The sequence below is a fragment of the Apteryx mantelli genome, chromosome 5, assembly GCF_036417845.1.
Source record: "Apteryx mantelli isolate bAptMan1 chromosome 5, bAptMan1.hap1, whole genome shotgun sequence".
Classification (NCBI taxonomy): Eukaryota; Metazoa; Chordata; class Aves; order Apterygiformes; family Apterygidae; genus Apteryx; species Apteryx mantelli.
In genome coordinates this window covers 87915307-87937070 of record NC_089982.1, presented here as the reverse complement: position 1 = coordinate 87937070, position 21764 = coordinate 87915307, and the positions used below count along the sequence as shown (strand labels likewise).

Genomic DNA, 21764 nt, shown 5'->3' with positions numbered 1-21764 from the left:
TTTGCATGGTGATGCCTTCCGAAGTGCCTCCTGCGAGAAGGTGCTCGAGGAACTGACTGGATATAGCGTAGTGGAAAAGGCAGAGGAATATTCCTTTCTATGGCTGAAAATGTTTCTGCAGTTTTCATCCTCTTTCCCTACAGACATTGCAATCCTGGGAATGGACATTGACGTTCAGACCGTAGAGGATAATGTCATCAGCTTGGAGATGCTGTTTAAAACCTGGCTTCATGACTATGGCACAGACAGAGAACAGCTCCATCTCCTCCTTCCATCAGGAGGCTTCAGCCATGCCGCTGCGGCCAAGAGCAGTCTAAGTATTTCATTTTCTCTCCCTCTCTGCTAGGAGCTCCTGACTCCCACAGCCTTAAAGATTCCCCAGGCCCTTCCAGGGCATGTTCTCCCACATTTACAGAGCAATGTAAGGCCTCTGGGTTACTCTGAAGTCTGTCTGTAGTTTCTGTTGTCTAAGACTGAAAAGGGTCTCCTGCTTAGACAGCTTCTAGTTTGGTGCAATGTCCTGTGGCTGCCGACACGATAATCCATTTCCATTCTGCCAGCAAAAATGTGCACTGAAGAGGATGTGAATTTATAACCGCTTGGTCAAAGTAAAAGGGGCCTGACATACCTGAGAGCCAGGGACCTTCTGGTTCGATTGTGTGGCCCCAGACATCATGTTCCTTGTGTTTGATAACTAAAGTTCTGTGCCAGAACTGTGCTTAAATAAATGCTGTCTTACAAAGTGATTCAGCTTAAATTTTTATCAATTGATTTAGCACTGAAATAGCTAATATTATGTCTGGAGCTGCCAAGAGTTATATTATAAGAACACATAGGAAAATTTATAAGGATTATGCATTATTTTTTTCCTTTAAGGCTCTAAGTCCCAATCCTTAACACACCTTTGGGTGAGCACTGAAAAAAACCCAACAGATATAGCAGAGGTAGGTGCTTCCCATAAGCAGTTGTTGGCTGTATCGTCACCATTGCACTGCCATGGGAATCTGTACACGAGGTCCCAACAATCCCCTTTCTGTGCTTTTGAAGTATGGTACTATTTTTAAACTCACAGCTTCCCATTGCCATGGCAGCAGAAGCACACCTGCTTTCTGCTTGTGATCCACAGGCCAGGTCCAGTTTGGAAACAAGGCTCGTAGAGCAGCTGGTGTTCTCTCTTGTGGGTTTGTTCTGCATCAGGCAGATCAGAAAGCTTGGTGTGGCTTTTTATTTACATAGTGGCTAGCATAAAAGCCTCCAGACTGCCACAGATAATTTTTATGATAGTTTGTTAAAGGTGGATTTTCCTCCATCATAATGCTGAATTTCATACTTCACATACTGCCTTATTATAGCTAATAAGATAATGCGAGTTAGTCTGCAGTCAGTTTTTGTTCCATCTTGCCACAATCAAAGAGTTTGTAGAAGGCCAGAGAAATTGTCCACAGCCGTGGATCGTATTACACCGGAGTGCGTGTGATCAGAGTGACGTGTTTCCCCACAAATACAGATAGAGTAGCTGGCAGGAAAAAGTGTGGCGCTAACCCCAGTGTGGGGTTAGGAAATCTGCTTCTGCTCCATCTTCCACCGGGCAGACAGGTCCTCAGCTCCAAACCCAGAGTTCGCCTGCCCGGTCACCAACCAGCCATTTCGCAGCCAGTTACCACCGTGCCCACGGCAGCGTGGCCGTGGGACTTGAGGTGTCACTGCAGGGAAGGGAGAGGCCAGCGTGCACGTCTGAGTTCTGCTGCGGGTTCTTTGCAGGGTTGCTGAGGTGCTGATATATCAGTTTATCATCCACAGCAGTGTGTAGGGTGCTTGGCTGGGAGAGACACGGGAGTTTCTCTTGTGTATAAAACGGGGATAACGTGTTGCCTTGTATCACAGGCTTTACCTTGTTCTTCCTGTGTAGTTGCTGTTGCTAGCAAACATTAATTTAGCATTTGCAAGTACTTTGAGCATGTCATGTGATAAGCATTGTCATTTCCAGCAATCTAAACCAATTTCCCTCCCCTAGTGTGCCTGAAATGTGATTTGCAGGAGAGATTGCTCGACCCAGCTCTATTCTCCGGGGCAGCCGATGGCACCATGAGAACAGCGGACATGAACTCACTCTGCCAAATGGCTGCTTGGCCAGCTACGGCACTGCATAAACTCCGGGTTGTGAAGTAAGTGTTGGTACGTGCTTTGTGCTTGGTGCTTGGAAGGCTGAGGTAATGGCAGCCTTCATTCTTTCTCTGCAATTTCAGCTAGGAACCAGTAACATCAACATGAAGAACTGGGGACTCAGAGTCCTAGTGAGCAAAATTCTCATGCACGGCGCCCTGTACCTCTTAGTGTTATGCAGTAGCACAACCTACACATGCTGACGGGAGTGCAGCGTTAAAATGCTGCCACACCAGCTGTTTATGAGTGAAACCAGATGTTATACACGCAGCAATCGTTTCCCTGCAGTGTGAAGCCAACTAACTGCCCTGTAGGTTGTGGCTGGTATGCCATATATAAAACTGCTGTTCCCTCACTACCTGATGGGACTACAGTGATTAACTGGCCTTAAGAGCCTGAGCTAGTTAGCTGACTAATAGGTAAAAAAGCAAGCAAAGCCTCATAGTGCTAGGTGACTTCAGGTAAGCATTCATTCTCTTTCCATCAGCAGTGTGTGCTGCTAGGCAGGCAGAATGACAAGAAAAGTGATGTTCTCTAGTGTCTTTTCTGAGGCCTGTTTATATTCAAAATTTTATGTAATTACTGAGCACCTAGCTATATGGTGGTTCTTGCAGTGATTCTCAGCCTGTCAGTAGCTGAGGAGCACTCAGTAGCTGTCTGTAAACTGCCCATGACCAAAGCAGTGCAGCTGCTTCATCATCTGTCACCCATGGCAAGAAGTGGGCTGTGGACTGGCCACATCAAGCACTGCAGAGTGTGCAGTGGTGTTTGTGGGGGGATGCTGGCTGTGTGCAGGAGCAGAGCACAATATATCACAGTTTAAGTAAGTGATGGATAGTCACAATCCAGTAAAATCACTTAGGAGGGGATGTAATTGCCTGGGTGTGTTATTGCCCAAGAGGCCAGATTAATAACTTGTTTTGTACACAAAGTGCATGAAGATCTGGCATGCTCCTGGGCATGCTCCTGTCAGTACTGACAACACAGATACAAGGGAATCTGGGAGCATGCTGGGGAGTGCTAAATTCAGTGCTGATCAGCAAGAAAGCCATGCCAGTCCTTTTCACTGCAAATAGTGACAGGCCACAGCAATACAGACAGTAAATGCTTGTAACAACATTGCAGCTGATACTGCCATGGCCACTTGAGCTTGCCATCCCCAGGCGGAGTCTTCCTGCTGGCTATGCTTCGCTAACACAAGCTGTACGTTTTCAGAGCTCTGAAGTCTGAAGGGGTCTGTGAGTCAGTACTGTATGGACTGCCCTTCATCATCAAGCCCACAAGCTGCTGGCAGCTAGACTGGGATGAACTGGAGACAAACCAGCACAGCTTCCATGCTCTGTGCCACAGTCTTCTGGTGAGTGTGCGCAAATTGCAGTCTGATGGAGGGGGATTGCCATGGAAAGGAAAAGTCAGCACATATCTAGTAAGGTCTATCTAGCTTGCACCAGAAACATATTTCAAAACCTGCAGCTTAATTGCGTGGGTTAGAGTTGGGCCTGTGAGTCCTTCCAGCCAATGGAAAGAAGCTACTGTATATAAAAGCTAAGAGACAACTCCCCAGGCTATCAGAAATCCAATGCTTAGAGTTATGAGGTATAAAATTCTGTCTTGGAGACAGACACGCATTTTTAATTGTGAAAATAATTAACCAAGGCTAAGGATGTGAAGAATTTTGCATTACTGGCAAGTCTTAAATCAAAATTGGATGTTTTTCTTAAGAATCGTCTTACATTCAATTAACAAACTCAGGTTATCCTCCAAATAATGCAAAATAGTGTTCATAGTCCGATATATATGAACATCTTTCTGCCCCTCAGCCCAGCAGCCCCTACAATGAAAGTGCTGAAGGAAGTGACTAGCGCCCACTGATCATATTGGTTTTGGCTTTTGATGTTTAGAAAAGGAACTGGATGCTTTTGGCCAAATGCGAGCCACAAAACACTAGTCCAAGCTGGAACATCACGGTGCATTCCTACTACATCATTGTCCCGTCTGACTCTGCCACGCTGCTTGTCAAAGCAGTCGCCGTCAGAGAGCTCCTGCTGCCGTCGACCTTCCCAGCCCTCCTTGCTGAGCATCCTGAAAGCGTGCGTGGCCCTATAGAGGCAAGTCATTGATGACCTTGCACAAGAATACATAGCAAGGATCCCACGTGTGCAAGTGGGGACTGGGTAATAATCAGGCTTTGTGCACAGGACATGCTGTTGCTGCTAATTTTGCATCTATCGTCCCTATTGCTGGGGAACAGGGATCTCCTCAGACTGCAGAAACTGGTGCTTCAGGCATAAGACAAATCAACACAAGGTGTCTCTGTTTCTTCCAATAGGTTCACGGTTCTGCATTTCCTGTTGTGCAGCCGTATGTGTTTTTCTTGAGTTTTCTGGCTCTGCTTCAGGTGCTGCCAGAAAGGACAGAGCCCTGACTACAGGCTTTAGCAGATGAATAGAGGAGGAGTAGCTGTGAAAATGGCTAGGGCCAGCTGGAGTATGCTAGAGCACTCCAAAACTTCCTCACAACAGCTAATATGTATATACCTCCTATAGTTTTCCTCTCAAACAGTAAATGTTCATAGAAGCAATGTTGCTGTGTGGGATGGCAAGCTCCATCAGCTTCTGCGGCTGGGAAGGCAGTGGGATGCAGAGGAAGCAGGCAGATGTTGGCAGAAGCCCCAGGCCTGAGGTGTGAATGCAAAAAGACCCCATTTCCTGCTGGTGTGACAGCCTTGCAGTACATGCTCAGACTAGCCTGGGAAAGGACCACCCTACAAGGCTTCTGTCACAGTCCCCGAAATAGAGCAGAAAGACTTGGAGTCTGTCTCACTGAAGGGGAGAGGAGGGCACAGGGGAGAGACCTGAATGGTAGCAAAGCAAAGGCCACATGCTCTTGAGATCAGAGCTGCCCGTCTTTACCCCATCAAAGTTCATCTAGGAATACACAGTGGTGAGTGCAGGTCTAGTGCTGGAGCTACTCTGCCAGCCCCTGCAAGGAGCAGGGAGAGCTGCATGGGGCGATCTCCCACAGCTAAAAGCACCAGTCAGGGCAGGAGACCTCAGTGCACGAGGCATGTGGGCAGGAGCAAGGCCGAGGCACGTGGAGGGGATTGCAAGAGCAGAAAAGAGGCATTGGCTCTGAGATGAAGGTGCAGTAAGGGATGGTGGAGTTGGTAGAGCAAGTGGAGGCAGGCCCATTGGGAAGGAGAAGCCTTATGAAGCAGAGAGTTGAGGGTGGCAGTGTCCAGGCAAGGCTCTCCAGCTTGTTGGCCTATTCTGGGCACAGCGGAGGATAGTACTGTATCCTGCAAGGACATGCATAAACCCACCATACCTGGGTGCGGTCACCTATTGCTCCATACACAGCCAAGAACAGTCCTTGTGGGTAGCAGCACAGGCAAAGGTCCTTTCTCCCATTGCTGCAAGATGGCAAAGAGCATCTGCAGCACTCATCCCTGGAAAAAAAAAAAAAAAAAAAAAAATCAAACACCCTCCTCTCCCCCCCCACCCAGCCCAAAACACAAATCCTGCAGCCTCCACCTGTCACATCACACTGCCAGTGGGACCTGCCTCTTTCTTCTGTCTGAGCAGAGTGCCCTGAACAGCCTGGAAGTGGAAGTCACTTATAACCCCCTGCACCTGAAGAACAACCTCTACAAGTACCTGAAGAATATGTTGCACAGACCCATGCACAGGCAGCAAGCCCAGCCCAGGGACCAGCGACCAGAGCGGCATCAGCCCAAGCAGGTATGTCTGTCATCTTCCACTGGCCCAGGCAGGCCCTGTTCTGCCTTTCTAGTCTGCTTCCTTCGAAAGGGCTGCGAGCAGCTCCCCAGTGCCCCAAAGGTACAGGGAAGGCAACATATGGCAGGAGCAACATTCACCTGCAGCTGGAAGAGCAAAGAGGGAGGGGTGTAGCCTACATTCATGCGATCGAGGAAGGGGCTGTTGAACAGTCAGCACATGCAGACACAAGGAGCCAGAGTGCTGTGAGCCGTTTGACAAGCCAGCTCCTCCTTCCACAACGCACATTAATATTTTGTCCCTGCATTGCAGCATCAGAGCAGAGCCAAAGCCACTGTAGCTCCTCTTCTGATGGCTCCTTCTCCTGTCCAACTGTTCAGACCAGCAGCAGCGAGGAAGGATTCCTGTGAGCGCTCCCTGCTCCCTGAAGAGGATGATGAGTTCCTGCAGGTCCTGCAGTGAGGATATCCCTGGGCACTGCTCGACTGTTCATGTGCAGTCGTGGCTTGGCTTCTGCTAGGCTGCCAGGCCTTTTGCGCTGGGCCGGAAGTGGTCAGGCAAGACACTAAGCTCGGCCTTGGTCAGACAGGCACTTCCCATTGTTTGTTCCTCCTTGTTGTTTTATGGTTTTGTTAGTCATCAAGTCAGCCTGCAGGAAGCCTGCTACCCTGGGGCCCTCTGTCCAGAGGCTCAGCTGTCCCCAGCAACACCGTTTCCCTTTCTCGTCAGCACACATCACCAGCATGCATCAAATTATGGTTTCTGAGAACAGGCAAGTACAGCCCACAAACCACAGATTGTTTTCAGTGAGTACAGAAAAGCTGCAGGCAGGGCCGTGAGGAGGTCAGGCAGATATATAAAGCAGGCAGTAATGGCAAGCTTGCTTCGTCCTGCAGGAGCAGGTTCAGCAAGGTGTTTGAATAAGCACGAAACAGGGCTTTTGAATTTAATCTTAAAGCCCTGAACACTTCCCTCTTGAGAGCAGCACTACCCATGATGACACCAATTTGCCTGCTTCCATATTTGATCTCACTGTTCGACGACTCCTCTCCCCAGCTCTCCGAGGGGTTTGTAGCCAGTGCCCAAGCCAGCAGCTATGCCCCGGCTGGCTCCTGCACAGTGACAACCAGCTGCAGCTGGAGCCCCAGCACAGCTCTCTTCTCCCAGCCAACTGCTGCTTGGACTCGCTCCTTCCGGCATATCTGCACCTGTGGGGCTGTTCTGCGAGCCAGCATGGTAGGTACTTTTCACCAGGGCTGAGAAGACAGGGAGATGACCTGAAGCTTTCCAGGGAGCTTCTGCTCTCCAGCACTCCGGAGCGCTTGCACAGAGGCCAGTCCCAGTTTTTCAGTGCAGGCACAGGACAGCTGTCTCTGCCAGGGTAGGAGTTGAGGACAGCTCAACTGAAGCGAGGTGGGGCAGACTCACTGGGGCTTCCTGGATGCTGAGCATCAGCAGGGGTTGGTGTTCCACTTACTTGGTTCTGATGGTCGTTTCCAAATAAAGTTCACCTGTGTAACTGTTAACTCATGACTTGTAGTTTACAGCATGCACGGTGTGCCTCAAACCACTGCCTCATCACGCAGGCTGCCTGGGTGTGTGCTGAGCCTGGGCCCAGCTTCCCGCCGTCCCGCTCTGCCCTTGCTGCTGGTGTCTGCCACAGGGACCTGCTCCTCCCAAGCCCCTGCAGCGCTCTGCGCCCGGCGGGAGGCTGCACCCCAGCCAGCTGCTCAGGGTAGGACGCCAAGGGCAGGCAGCCCTGCAGACACGGGAGAGGAGTTTATTGGGGTGCATGCAGAGGGCTGATCCCTGCCTGCCTCTAACCAGGTAACGGCATGAGGAACTGCGGGATGCTGCAGGCAACAAAGGGCAGTAAAGTACATGCAAATGGTGCAGCCTGGGGCATGCGAAGGAGACAACGGGGAAAATGGCAGGATCAGGCAGATAAGGCAAGGGGGGAATTAGCTTGACAGAAGCATGGTCCAGGTGGAAATTACCATGGCAACCATATCAGAAATACCAAATCAGGGAACAAAGTCAACAGAGCACCTCGCCAGTGGGAAAGGGCAAACAGGGGCAAGTGGTTTATTGGGGAGGAAAGGAGGCTGTTAAAGGGAAAAGTTGGGAAGGGGTTAAAGGGAATATAAGGGGAAGCAAATCACAGAATCTGGACTATTGGGGGTCACTGTCGAGCCACCCTCCACCTGGTCACCACAGTGTGGAGCAGGGCAATAACCCTGGTGTTGCTCTGACCACGCTTGTGTCCGACTGACTTTGACCGTCATAGGGGACCCAGTGCTTTTCCTAATGCTGGCATGGGACTGGACTGGGCATCCTGGCAGAATAGTTGTGTCAGGCCTGCACCATAGGCCTCCTAAAAAGGAGGAGGAAGCAGCTATAAAAGGACACATCTTTTGAAGGGTAACAGCAAAAGCAAACCCCAGGGAAAAGGGCTGGTTTGGCTTTGAACAGCTGCCAAGCCATTCCCTCCCAGTAAAAACTGCCACCTGTCCTACAGAGACCAAGGCTCCTGCTTCTGCTGCATCCCAGCTGTAGCTGCTACACCTGCACTCAGTGACACGACTCAGCTAAGCCAGGACATGGGTTTCTTGCAGAGGAGAGCAGGGAGCCACACAGGCTGTCCTCGCATGAGGAAGTCTGATAGGCACAGGACACCCCATGTGCTACCCAGTCTTGGGTGGCTCCTTGCACCTGGACAAGGCAGGAGTGAACAGAGCTGCTAGTCCAGGACCATTTTTGCAGCGTAAGAAAATGTGCAGAGCGAACGACCAAGCATAAGCCACGTACCCCCAAGCACCTCAGCAAAGCCTCGACTGGGACTGGCTGCTCCTCCGGCTGCCAGGATCCTGCTTCCCACACACAGACTGCATTCAGCTACAGCACACAACCAGCGATGTGCCCGGCTGTGCTCGCGCCCTGTTGCTTCACTGCATACCATGTGGAAATTGGAAGGAGATGGAGGAAGTGGAGCAAAGGGAAGGGAAAGAAGGCAGACAGAAGAGCTCCTAATCCAGCCAGAATCTAACAAGATCGTATCCTTGTCCTAGAGACAGGGTTCATTTCAGACCTTTGCTTTGGCAGCAGGAAGGCTGTGACCAGCCGAAGTCTCGCTCCGTATTTGCCTTATTTCTTATGCTTTCCCAAAAGCATTATTACACCACTGACAACTGCCAGAAGGGAGATGAAGTGGAGAAACAGGGCGGCGACCTGAGGAAGATGGCAAGTCTGGTCCACGACAGAAAGCTAGAAAAGAACAGACCGTCTTTCCTGACCAACAGAGACCAAGAGCCTTCCCCGCCACGCACCTTCTCCCTCACGCGTCAGGGTGCGTAAATAAAGCAGGCCACGCGCAGACACGCTCCTCCTGTCCCGTGCCCTTACCTCACAGTTCCGAGTCTGCTGCTGCAAGGCCTGATGTCGTTGCCGAAGCAAAGAAGAAAAACCCTTTCCTCCCACCCAGCCAGGAGGTGGGGAGGGCTGTGCGGAGAACAGTGGTCCTGGCGCCCATCCAGGCAGTGTTTCCTTCTCCTCTCCCACCCTCTTTAGTGAAGCTGGGTTGGCCACGTCACGTGTCCACCACGCTCAGCTCCACAGGACGGAGCAGACACAATGTGCTGAGACACAGCGACCACGGTGATCGAGATGCACAAGTGGCCAAGGTAGCATGGGTGGGAAAGCCCTGGGCCTCTCATTGGACTTGGAGAGCCTCAGACTGGCACCATGAGGAAGGATTACGGGCAGGTGGCCTGGGCCACCACTAAGCTCTGCCCAGAGCTTTTCTCAGGAGCAGACGTGCAGGACAGCTGCCGGATGTGAAAACCCACCATGCACAGGAATGCAAGCCCAAGGGTCACCCAGCAGCCACCCGCAGGGAACAAGCGTGTGCCCCTTCTCTGGGGCTGCAACAGGCCTCAGCCTCCCCCAAGGTCCCCAGGCCCCGTTGGCTTCCTCCCTTCTCCCACAGCAAAGCCTCAGCAAGGCAGAGGACCCAACACAGGAGAACAAACAGCCACAGATTGGTCCTGGCATCAGCCACGCTGCATCGTTACAGGGACTGAGGCTTCCCCACCCCAGCTGGGCATCGGCCAAACACCTGGGTCAGACCTCACCACCTTGTTGCCATCTCAGCAGAGGCTGCGGACATGAACCTGATTCTCCAAACTCTCCCACTGGTTTGTGGCTCCTCCGGTCTGAGCTGGGGCTGCAGAAGTCATGCTTAATCTTCTGCACAGGTACCTTGCGCTGCCGCTTGTCAGCTTGTGGCTCTGCTGCTGTCCATATCAGCAGGCTGGTGCACCTGCACGAGCAGTCAGTAGCCCCAGCCAAACTCAGGGACATCTGACACTGGGGTGTCTGGTCTAGTCCCACAGAGAAGGGGTCATCCCAAGCCTTTCAAGGGCAGCTGCTCCTAGGGGGGGAGAAGGAGGTTCAGCAGAGTGATGAGGCTGGGGGAGATCCTTCAGCTCATCAGCAGCCACTGAGCTCTAGCACAGACCTGGAGCCTGGCTCCCAGCGCAGGGTCCAGTCTGTTTTTAAGCTTAGAGGAGACCCACATGTTTTCAGGTCATCCCAGCATTTCACGCTCTGACCAGCAAGTCAAGCTCCCTGCGAGCCTGACTCTCGCGCCTCTTATGCCCCTGGCATCGCAGCATCCCACCCGCAGCTGGGCCCGGCACCCGCTTCTCTTTGCAGTTTCCTCTCAGCTCAGTAGCTCTGGTACAGAAATGCATGTGCCCCAATTCCTCCCATAGCTAGGCACCGTGCTCAGCAACACTGCACAGGCATCTCCCCCATCCATATGCCTGACAGCTGTCCACCCCAGGTATGCCACAGACAAATGTCTCATTCCAAGACGCAGAGATTTTAATATCAAAATAATTTTGTATAAAAATATTTTTGGAGATGGTGACGGTGAGCAGCCCTCCATAAAGAGCAGGCCACGCACCGCAGCAGGCACCCCAGTCTTGCGGCCTGGCTGGACAGGGAGCCAGAGCAGAGCCACAGGCTCTGGATCCACAGCAGCAGGCATGGAAAGATGCAGCTATCTCCTCCCGCCGGGTCAGGAGGTGGCTGTGGAGCCAGCTCCAGAGCCAGGGAAGCACCCTGGCACCTGCATCAGCCACAGCTCTCCTGCTGTCAGCTGTGCAAAGGACCTCCAGCGCCGATGAGCCAGAGGGGCACTGCCTCATCCAGGACAGTCCCCATGCCCAAGGCCACTTGCAGGACCCGTGGAGGATAGCAGCCTATGCTGCTCACCAGCAGGTCTGTGCCCCACAGCGCTTCCCTGGCACGCAGGGCAGCAGCACATTATATCTCTCCTAGGTCCTCATAGACAGGTGACAAGCTGTTCTCATCCACAGACTGCTCCTTCTTCTGCACATGCTGGGGCTTCACCACCTGGCTGTACAGCACCTCCACATTGTTATTGTTGCTGCTATTAAGGCTGGGTTTGATGGCCATCTTCTCAGGAGCAGGGTTCACCCGTCGCCTGCTGGGCTCCATGCTTCTCTCAGCACCTTTAGGGATAAAGGCTGCCTGGGGCTTGGGGGCAGGCACTGGCTTGGGGCCCTTGGTCTTGAAGGCAGGTACCGAGTAGTCATCTGTGCTGGGGTTGTAGGGATACTCGTAGCCGCCCTTGCCGTCGTGGCCCTGGGTACGCCAGGCCTCGTCTGTGGGCCGTGCTTCATCATAGATGCAAGTGGAAGGGGGCAGAGAGCGGGGGGCACAGCCTTCAGGCTCATCATAGATGGGCTCCTTCCGTGCCGGTGGTGCCAGCGCCTGGCTCCCCCCGTCAGCCCGGACCTGCTCGTACATGCCCGAATACGGCGGCACCGGCACCCGGAGCTTTGTCTCTTCCAGGGCTCTGCCGGGCACCTTGGCCTTGCTCCCGGGCTTGCTGTCTATGGGGTCCGAGTAGAGTGGGTCCAGCCGGGACTGGAAGCCCTTCACCGAGTCCAGAGGCTCCGAGTACACGCTGGACAGGTCCTCAGCTGGCAGCACGGCTCGGGGCACTTTTGGCAGAGGGGAGCGCGGGGGTGTGCTTGGGACTGCAGGCTTGGCTTGCGGCATGGGGGGCTCTGGCAGAGTCCGGGTCTTCAGCAGAGATGCGGCATCTCTCTCCTCCGCCACAGCGCTGGGCCTGGGTGCCAGCCCTGCTTTGGGTACCATGGTGCTGTCCCCCTCTGCAGGCAGCTCGAGGCTCAGGGAGTCAGCCAGGGCCTGGCGGATCAGTACCATTCTGGGGCTGTCCGAATCCAGCGAGCCACAGCTTTGCCGATTCTCCTCCACCTGCGCTTTCTGCTCCCGGATGGAGGCTTCCACCAGGCGGAAAATCTCATTGCCCTGCTTGGTCTCAAAGGTGAAGTTCCCTGGGCCAGAATCACAGCGCCTGCCAGCTTCGAAGGAGAACATCACCTGCAGGGAAGTGAAAGGGTCACATCCTGCCCAGCATCCTGCAACCCAGAGCCTCACGCAGGATGCTGCTTCCTGCTGAAGAGCAGATGGCTGCAGGACCAGTCCTGCACTTCCAGCAAGAAGACTTCACTGCTGCTCCCTCTGCTCTTAGCAACGAGGGCAGCCGCTAAGAGCACTACGCTAATGGCACAGCGTGTTCTGCGGCTGCACAGCACCGCTCTGCCTGTGCGGGGAGAGGCTGCACTGCCCAGAAGCCTGGAACAAGCTGTGAAACAGGAGTGGGACACACTGGAGGGGACATCACTGCAAGACACTCCAGGCCCAGAGCTGCAGATCCTGCTGGAGATCTGCTGCCTTACCTGAGCTTTTCCAGCAGGTCCAGCAGGGTCGGCAGCTGGCACCAGATAGTCTAGGAAATAATATGCAGTTGGCACTAGAGACAAAGCAGGGTGACAAGGTGAGTAACAGTTCAGCAGGAGAAACTATTATGGGCAGAAGGGTAAGTCAGCATTAGTCAGGCAGAAGGGAAGCAATCCAGAGATAAGAGATGCACGACAGAGGAACAGGGCTTTCCACTGGAGAAAGGCCAGAAGCAGTAGCTTGGCTACTAACAGCCAATGAGCAAAGTGTTTGCCTTACAAGCATTACTCTGTTAGTGGTATAGAGTACTTTATAGAGAAGTTTCGCAGCAAGGCTGTGTTTCTTAGGCCCTGAACACACACCTATGTGCAAGTTCCCACCTGCAGATGGCAAGACCCTTCCTGAACCTCAGTACCTGAACCTAGGTGAGATTTTCTGCCTTACTATTGCTCTCTCATGTGCAACAGCCCCGCTTGCTCTGAAATGCATCTAATAAAGCCAAGACACAGCTTCCAGGAGCAACCACAGCAGGATCCGACTACACCTTGATCCCCTGCTTCACAGTTGGTCCAGGTCTGAACACTCCCAACACAAGCTCAGCCAAGGTGTCGCTGCGGGTGCAGCCACTGCACGTGCTCCTCACACCATGTGGCTCTAGTCCTTCCCCCAGCTCAGGCCCCGCAGACAGGCCAGATGCCTCCCCAAGAGTCACTCAGACAGTTTCCACTTCTGTTCTCACAAAGTGCAGCAGAAAGCACCACGAGGAGGCTGCAGCTGACACCACTGCTTCTATAAACAACCCCGGGGAGACCACTTCCTCTGCACGCAGCACGGCCTGCGGGGCAGGTGCCTCTCGCACCCGGGGGAGCAGCACGAGGATTGGGGGATTCTCCGCTGAAGGACACTGGGGAGGGGACAGGCCTGCGTGGGTCGGCCAAGCTCAGAGCAGCACACCCAAAAAGGCAAACAAATCTAGAATAACTGATGTCTCAAACAGCCAAACCTGCTCACGTCACTGTTCTTTGGAACAGACAGGCGGCAGCCGGGGCAGAAGAAGGTGCACACAGAGCCAGGGCTGCAAAGAGCCAAGCTCCCTGCAGGTTGGGACAGCCCTGCAGAGTGCAGGAGCAGGGCACGTGCGCTGCTGGCACGGGGTAGGGATCACCGGAGAGGAGAAGAGAGGACAATCCAGCTGCAGGGGTGTCTGGCAGATGGGCAGGCGGGGGCTGGAACAGTCCCAACAGGAGTGGGGCAAGGACCACATGCACAGCATGCCCTCAGCAGGGACAGGCATCCTGCTAGCCCACGCTCCTGCACAGTGACACAGGGACACTCGCCATCACAGGCTGGGAGCTGGGGACAGGCTGAGGATCACATATGTCACTGGGGAATGAAGCTGCCCTTTCCGCAGTCACCAAGGACTGCGGCAGCTCCAGTGCATGGCAGGGCCTGCTGCATGGCTGCCACAGGCAGGTTCTGACACATCAGCTTGTTGACCTTCAGCCACAGAAAGTCTGCAGGGTAACGGGCCTCAGCCCACAGCACACAGGTTCCCTACCCACCTTGTCTCGGCCATATCTCCGAAGCAGCCGATAGGGCCAGACGTAGAGGGTCTCCTTCGTCTGCGGGTCCTTCAGGATGAGGCTGTCACGCTCAGCCTTGAGCACGTAGGCACCATGCAGCTCGCAGCGCTCCGCAGCCTCTGTTCGCTGCACCGTCACCCAGAAGATGTTTGCTGTGGGGACAGGGGCGATCAGGGGATGCAGACAAAACACCCTCCCCAGCTCCAAGCAAGGCCCAGTCCGGCCTCCAAGGCCCCCAGCGTGGAGACGGTCCAAGGACATGGGAAGGGCACCCGAGCCCAGCCCAGCAGCAGGCTCTACCTTCATCCCGAGAGTAGTAGATGGAGTTCACGGCCATCTCCAGGGCTGGCACCTCCACGCTGCCCTCTCTGCCATGCCGGGCTGCCGTGCTGGCATCGCCGGGGCCGTTTCCCTGCCAGGGGAGAGCAGATCAGCCCCAGCTCCCTTGTCCCGCGCTGGCCCCCCCGGGCCCCTTGCAGCCGGCTGCCACACTGTGACTCCACTCGCCCCTCACGGCCAGCACCCACGGCTCGGTCCAGTGGCCAGCTGCCCTCCCCACGGGGCCCACCTCTCCCCCCCACGGCCTGGCCGTTCTCCAACCGCACCGAGCCCTTCCCTGCCCACAGCCAGGGACAGACCCCACACCTGCCCCGAGCCAGCAGGACCCACGGACAGACGGGGTCCAGCTGTGCCCGAGGAGCACCCCTGGGACCGCCGGCAGGACCCCAGGCCCGCCCGGCCCAGCGCGTGGCCTGGGTGCAGGAGAGAAGCGGTTGTCCCCAGCAGCCCTTCCCCCGGGCCCTGGGCTCCAGGGCAGCAGGCCCTGCGGGGCGCAGACACGAGCCGGCCCTGACACATGGCTTCCTCCGGCTGCGGCAGCCAGCGATCCGACGTGCCCCACTGCGCAGCTGCTCATCTGACCCGCTCTGGCAGGGCCTTGGCCACCCGGATGTCCTGGTGTCAACGCGGAGAACAGCTCTGCTTCCTCACGGATATGCTCCAAGGCAGGCAGCGTCGGCACCCACAGCGCCGCGCAGGCCCAGCTGTGCTCTCCCCGCAGCACAGACAAGGGGGGCACACGAGACGACCCAGTAACGCAAGGGCCTCTGCGCCCGGCCTCTGCACGGGCAGGAAGACGTTGCCAGCATCGCTGCGCGCAGCCCGCAGAAGGGAAGCAAGCACTTCTACATTTAGCGCATGCAGAACTGAAAGTGCAACGCGTACACGCCGACTGTCAGAGCCGGCGCCCGTCTGCAGCAGGGTCTCCTAAGGGCCTGCGCAGGCGACGCGCCCCCCGTGCTAACACGGGAGAGCAAAGATCCCCCTCCAGGGAAGCCCCATGCAAATCAAAGACTCACAGGTGCCCTGCAAGAGCAGCTTCAGGAGGTTTTGCGCCATTGCATGAGGGTCTGTATTCAGACAGGAGCTGAAAAACGTTTCTCACGGTCAAAGTACATGGGATGGGGTTGCAGCAGGATGTGTGTCTTGCAGAAGGCAAATTGTCACAGTTTCAGTTCAAAACTGGTCAAGTGGGCTTCTTAACAGGAGGCAAGGCCCTAACAGGCCCTCTTGTTTGCCTCCTTGTCAGGCTGGGGACTGCTGAAACCTAGTGTCCTAGAGCTGAGGGCTCCTGCTCAGCTAAAGCATCCAATATAGAAGGGCTCCAGCCTGGGATCAGGAAGTCAACAGCTAGCAAGTCTGCCAGAGCCCTTTAGGGCTCCCCTGGACTCTGCTTTCCCTCATCTTCAAAAGAAAAAGAAATTCCGGCCTGAACTGAAACTGATCTCAAAAGCATGCTCCCAGGGTAGATGATCAAAAATCACCACCGCTCCTTGCTCCCTTGCCTCCTCTTCAGCTCCTTGCAGAGAGACCAGGCGCAGCTCCTGCGCCTCTTGCTGCAGGCCAGGCCTTTCCAAAACACACGCCATCCTCTCGGCGCTTTGCTAACCTCTTCCCAAACCATCAGTGTGCTTCACGAGCACCAGCATCCAGCTAACAGCTACTGTGCGAGGGAAAGCGCGAGCACCTTCCTGCTCCAAGCAGATGCTCCCCTGCCTTGCCACTGCCCCACATCACCCTGTGAAGGCGCACCTGTGGGTTCCCAGCTCAGCCCCACAAGCCCTTTCCAGGGAGAAGGCAGCAACACTGTGCACAAAACGGACTTCGGCATGGACAAGGAGCGATTCCCAGTGCCATACCTGTGCTCCTCGGCCTGATCAGCAGGCACTCACCGCACAAACACATTTGGTTCGACAGCAGGCTGCAGGAAGAGGCAAGCAGGGACAAAAAATGGCTTAAGATAAGTCGGGTTCAGCAAAAGTGGGTCCCTGTGGGAAGATCCTGGGATTGCCAGCTTCACAGCCGGTCATTGAATGGGGCAGCCCTGCCCAGCACTCACAATGCTGGAATCAGCCAGAATACAACCCAGAGCCTGTGCAGGCGTCTCGTCCTGCGGAGGAGAGAGCCGAGGCACCCGGAGGGACCGGGCGAGCGCCAACGGCTCTGCAGAGCAGCGTGGATGGCTGTACTTGCAGGCCGCTCGCTGTTCTGCGAACTTTGCCTTCCCACGGGGGCGTCTCACGCGGGGCAGGCAGACTGCCGCGTGCGCTGGCTGCTGCTCTAGGGAAGAGCTGCAGAGCTGCCCGTGCTCCCCGGCAGGGCCGGCTGGTCTCTCACAGGGCCCGGGCGCAGGGCAGGGGAGCCCGAGGGCTCTGCCACGGGCCTGGCACCGACAGGCTGCACCCTGCTGCCAAAAAGGGGCGAGCCCCAAGGCTGGGCAGGAGGGCGACAGCCAGCACCGGAGCTGCTGGTATCATCTGCCCAGCAGCCAGGCAAGGCCCCTGGTGCCAGGTGCACGTGCAGGGCTCTCCACAGCATCGTTTCTGCCCCTCCCGCGGCAGGAACGGCAGGCAGCAATCAGGCCGACAGCCTCCACCCGCACTAGCCGCAGTCCCTGGGGGGGTGCAAGGCTCTAGGCAGCGGGAAAACAGCCAGGCCTTAAGATGTGAGCCACAAGCAAGAAGTTACCCGAGAACACGCTGAGGAGTCCTGCGACCACGCGAACCTAACCCATCCGGCTGCCAGCATGGCCGAGAGCTGCGCAGAGGGACCCGGCATCCCAGAGCCGAGCTCCCCGGGCTCCCGGGACCCCGCAGCTGCGAAGGGGGGAGCAGTGCAGCCTCCCCCTCCCTGCCGTGCAGGCCCCCGTGCCCAGGCCTGCCCCGCATGGGTCTTCTGGGGGCCCTGCCGGGGCCAGTGCGCCGCCCACGGAGGCGAACCGCGGCCGGGCTCCAGCTGCGGGGCCTGGGACGGCTCCGGGCGCATCCCGCCACCTCCGCAAGCCGCCTCGCGCGGCTGCCGGCCCCTCTCCTCGGCCCCGTGCTCACCGGGAAGGCGATCTCGCACAGCTTCGTCACCCACTCCTCGCTCTGCTGCTTGTCGGCCGCAAACAGGTAGCTCCTGTCGCTGGTCTCCAGGCAGAAGGCAGTGGTGCCGCCCCGGGGGCCGCTCTCGGCGGCGGGGGCCACGCTGATGCAGTCGGCCAGCCGCACGATCTTCTTGTCCAGCCGCTTGGTGCTGAGCTTCTCGGGCGCGCCGGCCTGGTCCTTGCAGTCGAAGAACTCGAGGCGGGCGACGCCGTGCTGGCTCGCCGGGTACAGCACGAACCAGTTCTTCTTCCATCGCTGCGGGGGCGCCGCGGTCACGGCGGGGCCGGGCCGAGCTGCGCCCCGCGGCCGGCCCGGGCCCCCCCCGGAGAGAGCCGGGCCCCCCCCGGTCCGGTCCGGCCTCCCCCCCCACCCCGGAGCGAGCCGGGCCCCCCCCGTCCGGTCCGGCTCCCCTCCACCCCGGAGCGAGCCGGGTCCCCCGGTCCGGTCCGGTCCCCTCCACCCCGGAGCGAGCCGGGTCCCCCGGTCCGGTCCGGCTCCCCTCCACCCCGGAGCGAGCCGGGTCCCCCGGTCCGGTCCGGCTCCCCTCCACCCCGGAGCGAGCCGGGTCCCCCGGTCCGGTCCGGCTCCCCTCCACCCCAGAGCGAGCCAGGTCCCCCGGTCCGGTCCGGTCCCCTCCACCCCGGAGCGAGCCGGGTCCCCCGGTCCGGTCCGGCCCCCCCCCACCCCGGAGCGAGCCGGGCCCCCACAGCCCAGCCTGGCCCGGTCCGGCCCGGCCGGGCCCCTCCCCGCCCCCGAGGCGCCCCCAGACGGGAGCTGCCGCGCGCGGCCCTCCGCCCCGGTCAGAGCAGCGGCGCCGGCCCGCACCGGGCCCCGGTCGCGGCCGCGGCGGAAGGGAACGGGGGGCCCGGGCCGGGCGAGCGGGCGGGCGGCCCCGGCCCTACTTCCCCAATCGCGGCCGGGCCGGGCCGAGCTGCCGGGCAGGGAGCCGGGCGCGGACACCGCCGCCCTCCCGTCCCGTCCCGTCCCGTGCCGTCCCGTCCCGTGCCGTCACCCCAACGCCGCCGCGGCCCCACCTTGGCGCCGAACTTGTGGCTCTGCTGCACGAAGAGCGGCCCCTCCTTGGCCGGCGGGTCCATGCCGGCCGCGCGCTTCCGCCGCGCCGCGCCGCGCCGCCGGGGCCGGGGCGGGGCCGGGCCAGCGGAGGGGGCGGGGCCAGGGGCGGGGCCAGGGGCGGACCGTGCCCCGCCAGCCCCGGGGTGTGTGTGTGTGTGCGCGTACGTGTGTACACTTGTGTGTGTGCATGCATGTGCGTGTGTGTGTTTGTGTACACGTGTGTGTGCATGTGTGTCTACATGTGTGTGCATGTGTGCACATGTACGTGTGTGTATACATGTGTGTGCACGTGTGTGTGTACACGTGTGTGTGCATGTATGTGTGTGTACACGTGTTTGTACATGTGTGTGTACTGGCACTGTGCATCTGTGCTTGTGTGCACGTGTGTGTGTGTACACATGTTTGTACACGTGTGTGTACTGGCAGTGTGCGTGTGTGTGTGTGTGTGTGTGTGTACCATGCACTGGTAACATGTGCAAACCACATACTGCCCACCAGTAATGTGTGTGTGGGTGTGCTGCACACTGGTAACGTGTGTGTGTGCGTGCCTGCCGGGCACTGGTGACGTGTGCACAGTGGGTCCTGTGCAGTGCTAGTGTGTGTGTGTGCGTGTATATACGTGCCTGGCACCCGTAATGGGTGCACACCGCATGCTGTGCACTGTAACGTGTGTGTGTGTGTGTGTGTGTGTGTGTGTGCGTGCACGCACATACCTGCCGCACACCGGTGACTTGTGCACACGGGGTATTGTGCAGTGGTAATCTGAGTGTGTACGTACCACACACCAGCAGTGTGCGTGCACCTGGCAATAAGCTGGTACAGCGCGCTGGTGTGTCCCACGCGCTGGCACCGTATCTGGTGCACCACGCACGGGCATCATGCGTCTGGTGATGTGTCACCCCCAGGCAGCACACCGAGGGTGACTGCTCGCCTGCACGCGCAGCTTCGTGCACCTTGTGCACACATGCTGCTGCCCTGAGCGTGCCGAATGCACGTGCGTGCAAATGCGTGCAGTGTGGAGAGTGTGCGTGTGCACACACACACACACGTGGGCTAGCGCATGAAGCCGGGGTGTGTACGCACACACGTGCACACGTATGTGCTTGCTAACACGCACACACGCGTGCTCACAGCCGGGGAGCAGGGGCTGCTGCGGGAGCTGCGCTGTGGGCGCGTGTCCCAAGTGCCTGCTCCAAGGAGAGCTGGGCCGCGGTGCACGGGGTGTGCGGTGCCTGGCGGCGGGACTGGACCCTGGGAGCTGGTGCTGGCTGGGACCGGCCGGAGACGCGGCCCCTCCGTGGGCAGCTGGCCCAGAGCGGCTCGGTGCTGGGCTCCACGGGGCGCCGGAGCTGGGGCCCGAGAGGCGGGTGCCACCCGGGCCTGTGGCGCGGGACAGGACCACGGGCAACGCGGACCCGGCGCAGCCGTGCGGGTGCTGCGGGGATGCAGCGGGGCTGTGGCAGACACCCACGAAGTCGCTCCAACTGGGGTCGATCAGGACTGCCCACGCGGCGGGGTGCAGCTCTTCAAGGAGCACGAACACAGAAGAAAAGGTGTCGCACCTTGGACGGGCACCAGCTCTGCTCTGCAACGAGAGGCAGCGAAACGTCTAACGAAATGCGCTCAAAAAACCCAGCAGGGCTTCGGTGAAGCGACGGGGCAATGGGGCACAACGGGAACCGTCCCAACACCGGGGAGAAAGGGAGGGCTCGTGGTTCGGATGGTGACCTGAAACTTCAGAAGGAAGTGCACAAAGCTGGAGCCTACCTCCGAAACGAGGAGGAACATCGCAGCAAAACCAGCAGGACGGCCAGAGGAGCTGAGATACGACGAGGCAGATGCAGGACGCGCTGCAGGAGAGCCTCAGCGGGCGGGTGGCAGCGGGAGGGTGCCGGCCCTGGGGGCCGTGTCCCGCTGGGGCGGCAGAGGGAGCCCAGCCCCAGGCACTGCACGGCTCCCTCCTCGCCGCCGGCACCGCTCCGCCAAGGCCCCGGCTGCCAGCGCTGGCAGCAGGTGTGCGCTCGGGCTGGGCACGGGAAGAGGCACGCAGGGGGCTGTGCAGTGGGGCGACGCTGAGCACTGGTGGGGGACGGGGGAGCTCAGGGCACCGGCAAAAGGAGAGATGCAGTCGTTATCTCTGAAAGGAGAAAAAGAGGAAGGGGGGAATTACGCCCGCTTAGCTTCAAAGTTCAGAGAAAAGCCAGAAACAGAGAGGCAGGTGCCATCGGAGACAGGAGGAAGAGGAAGGACCACGGCGGTGAAACCACCGCTGCCGCCTGGCGAGCCCAGCCCGGCCCCACTTCCTCCTCCAGCAGCTGTGCGGGGAGGGAAACATCAGCCGCGTTGCTCCGGGTCCATCTGCGTCATGTCCCCAGCATTGAGGCCGCTCCCGGGCCTAGCTGCTCCCGGTACCACATCCCCTCGGCCGGCCCCAGCCCGGTTGCTCCCGGCACTGCGTCCCCTTGGCTGGCTGGGGTTGGCCCTGTCCCCTTCCCCAGTCCAGCTGCTCCCGGCACTGCGTCCCCTTGGCCAGCCAGGGTTGGCCCTGTCCCCTTCCCCGGGCCGGCTGCTCCGGCACTGCGTCCCCTTGGCCGGCCGAGGTCAGCCCGGTGAGGGCTGGTGCCAGCTGTGGGGTGCAGGACGGGCAGGAGTGCAGCCCGGTGGCCCCAGCAGCCGCTCCTGGGCTTGGTGACCCAGTGGTTGGTGCCGGCGGGTGCCCCACAGCACCCCATCCCACGCCGGCACCCTGTGTCGTGGGGCGGGGAGGCAGGTTAGGGGCAGCAGCAGCCCGCTCAGCGCTGGGGCCGTCAGCCCTCTGGGCGCCCCTGCTCAGTGCAGCCCGCTCCAGCCACGCTGCCGGGTCTGGCGGGCTTTGCCGGCCCCTGCTGCACTCCGACAGCCTGTTCCCTCCAGCTTTGGTGGCCCAGACACCATCACTTGGCTTCCTAGTGCTACCTGAGCCTGCAAGGGGAAGAGGCAGGTGC

General features: G+C 58.2%; 2 protein-coding genes across 4 annotated transcripts in view; one reads left to right on the top strand and one right to left on the bottom strand.

Moving 5' to 3' along the window:
• Positions 1 to 7416, top strand: part of M1AP (meiosis 1 associated protein) — a 40354-nt gene extending 32938 nt beyond the window's left edge. The window contains exons 4-9 of one of the 3 annotated variants that reach the window (XM_013946149.2): positions 144 to 317; positions 2015 to 2165; positions 3379 to 3520; positions 4065 to 4271; positions 5748 to 5903; positions 6957 to 7416. In XM_013946149.2, the coding sequence (XP_013801603.1) occupies positions 144 to 317; positions 2015 to 2165; positions 3379 to 3520; positions 4065 to 4271; positions 5748 to 5903; positions 6957 to 7160 (1034 nt within the window). In that variant the 3' untranslated portion in view covers positions 7161 to 7416. Of the gene's footprint in view, positions 1 to 143; positions 318 to 2014; positions 2166 to 3378; positions 3521 to 4064; positions 4272 to 5747; positions 5904 to 6212 lie in introns of all 3 variants that reach the window. The other 2 variants (XM_013946150.2, XM_013946151.2) reach the window with 2 other exon arrangements.
• Positions 7417 to 10779: 3363 nt separating this feature from the next.
• DOK1 (docking protein 1) lies at positions 10780 to 18833 on the bottom strand. Its single transcript, XM_067298467.1, has 5 exons — positions 18741 to 18833; positions 17665 to 17961; positions 14579 to 14690; positions 14258 to 14430; positions 10780 to 12335 (listed from the first exon to the last, which is right to left on the bottom strand). The coding sequence occupies exons 1-5, from the start codon at positions 18801 to 18803 to the stop codon at positions 11229 to 11231; spliced, it is 1752 nt and encodes a 583-aa protein (XP_067154568.1). The 5' UTR covers positions 18804 to 18833; the 3' UTR covers positions 10780 to 11228.
• Between the last annotated feature and the right edge of the window lie 2931 nt (positions 18834 to 21764).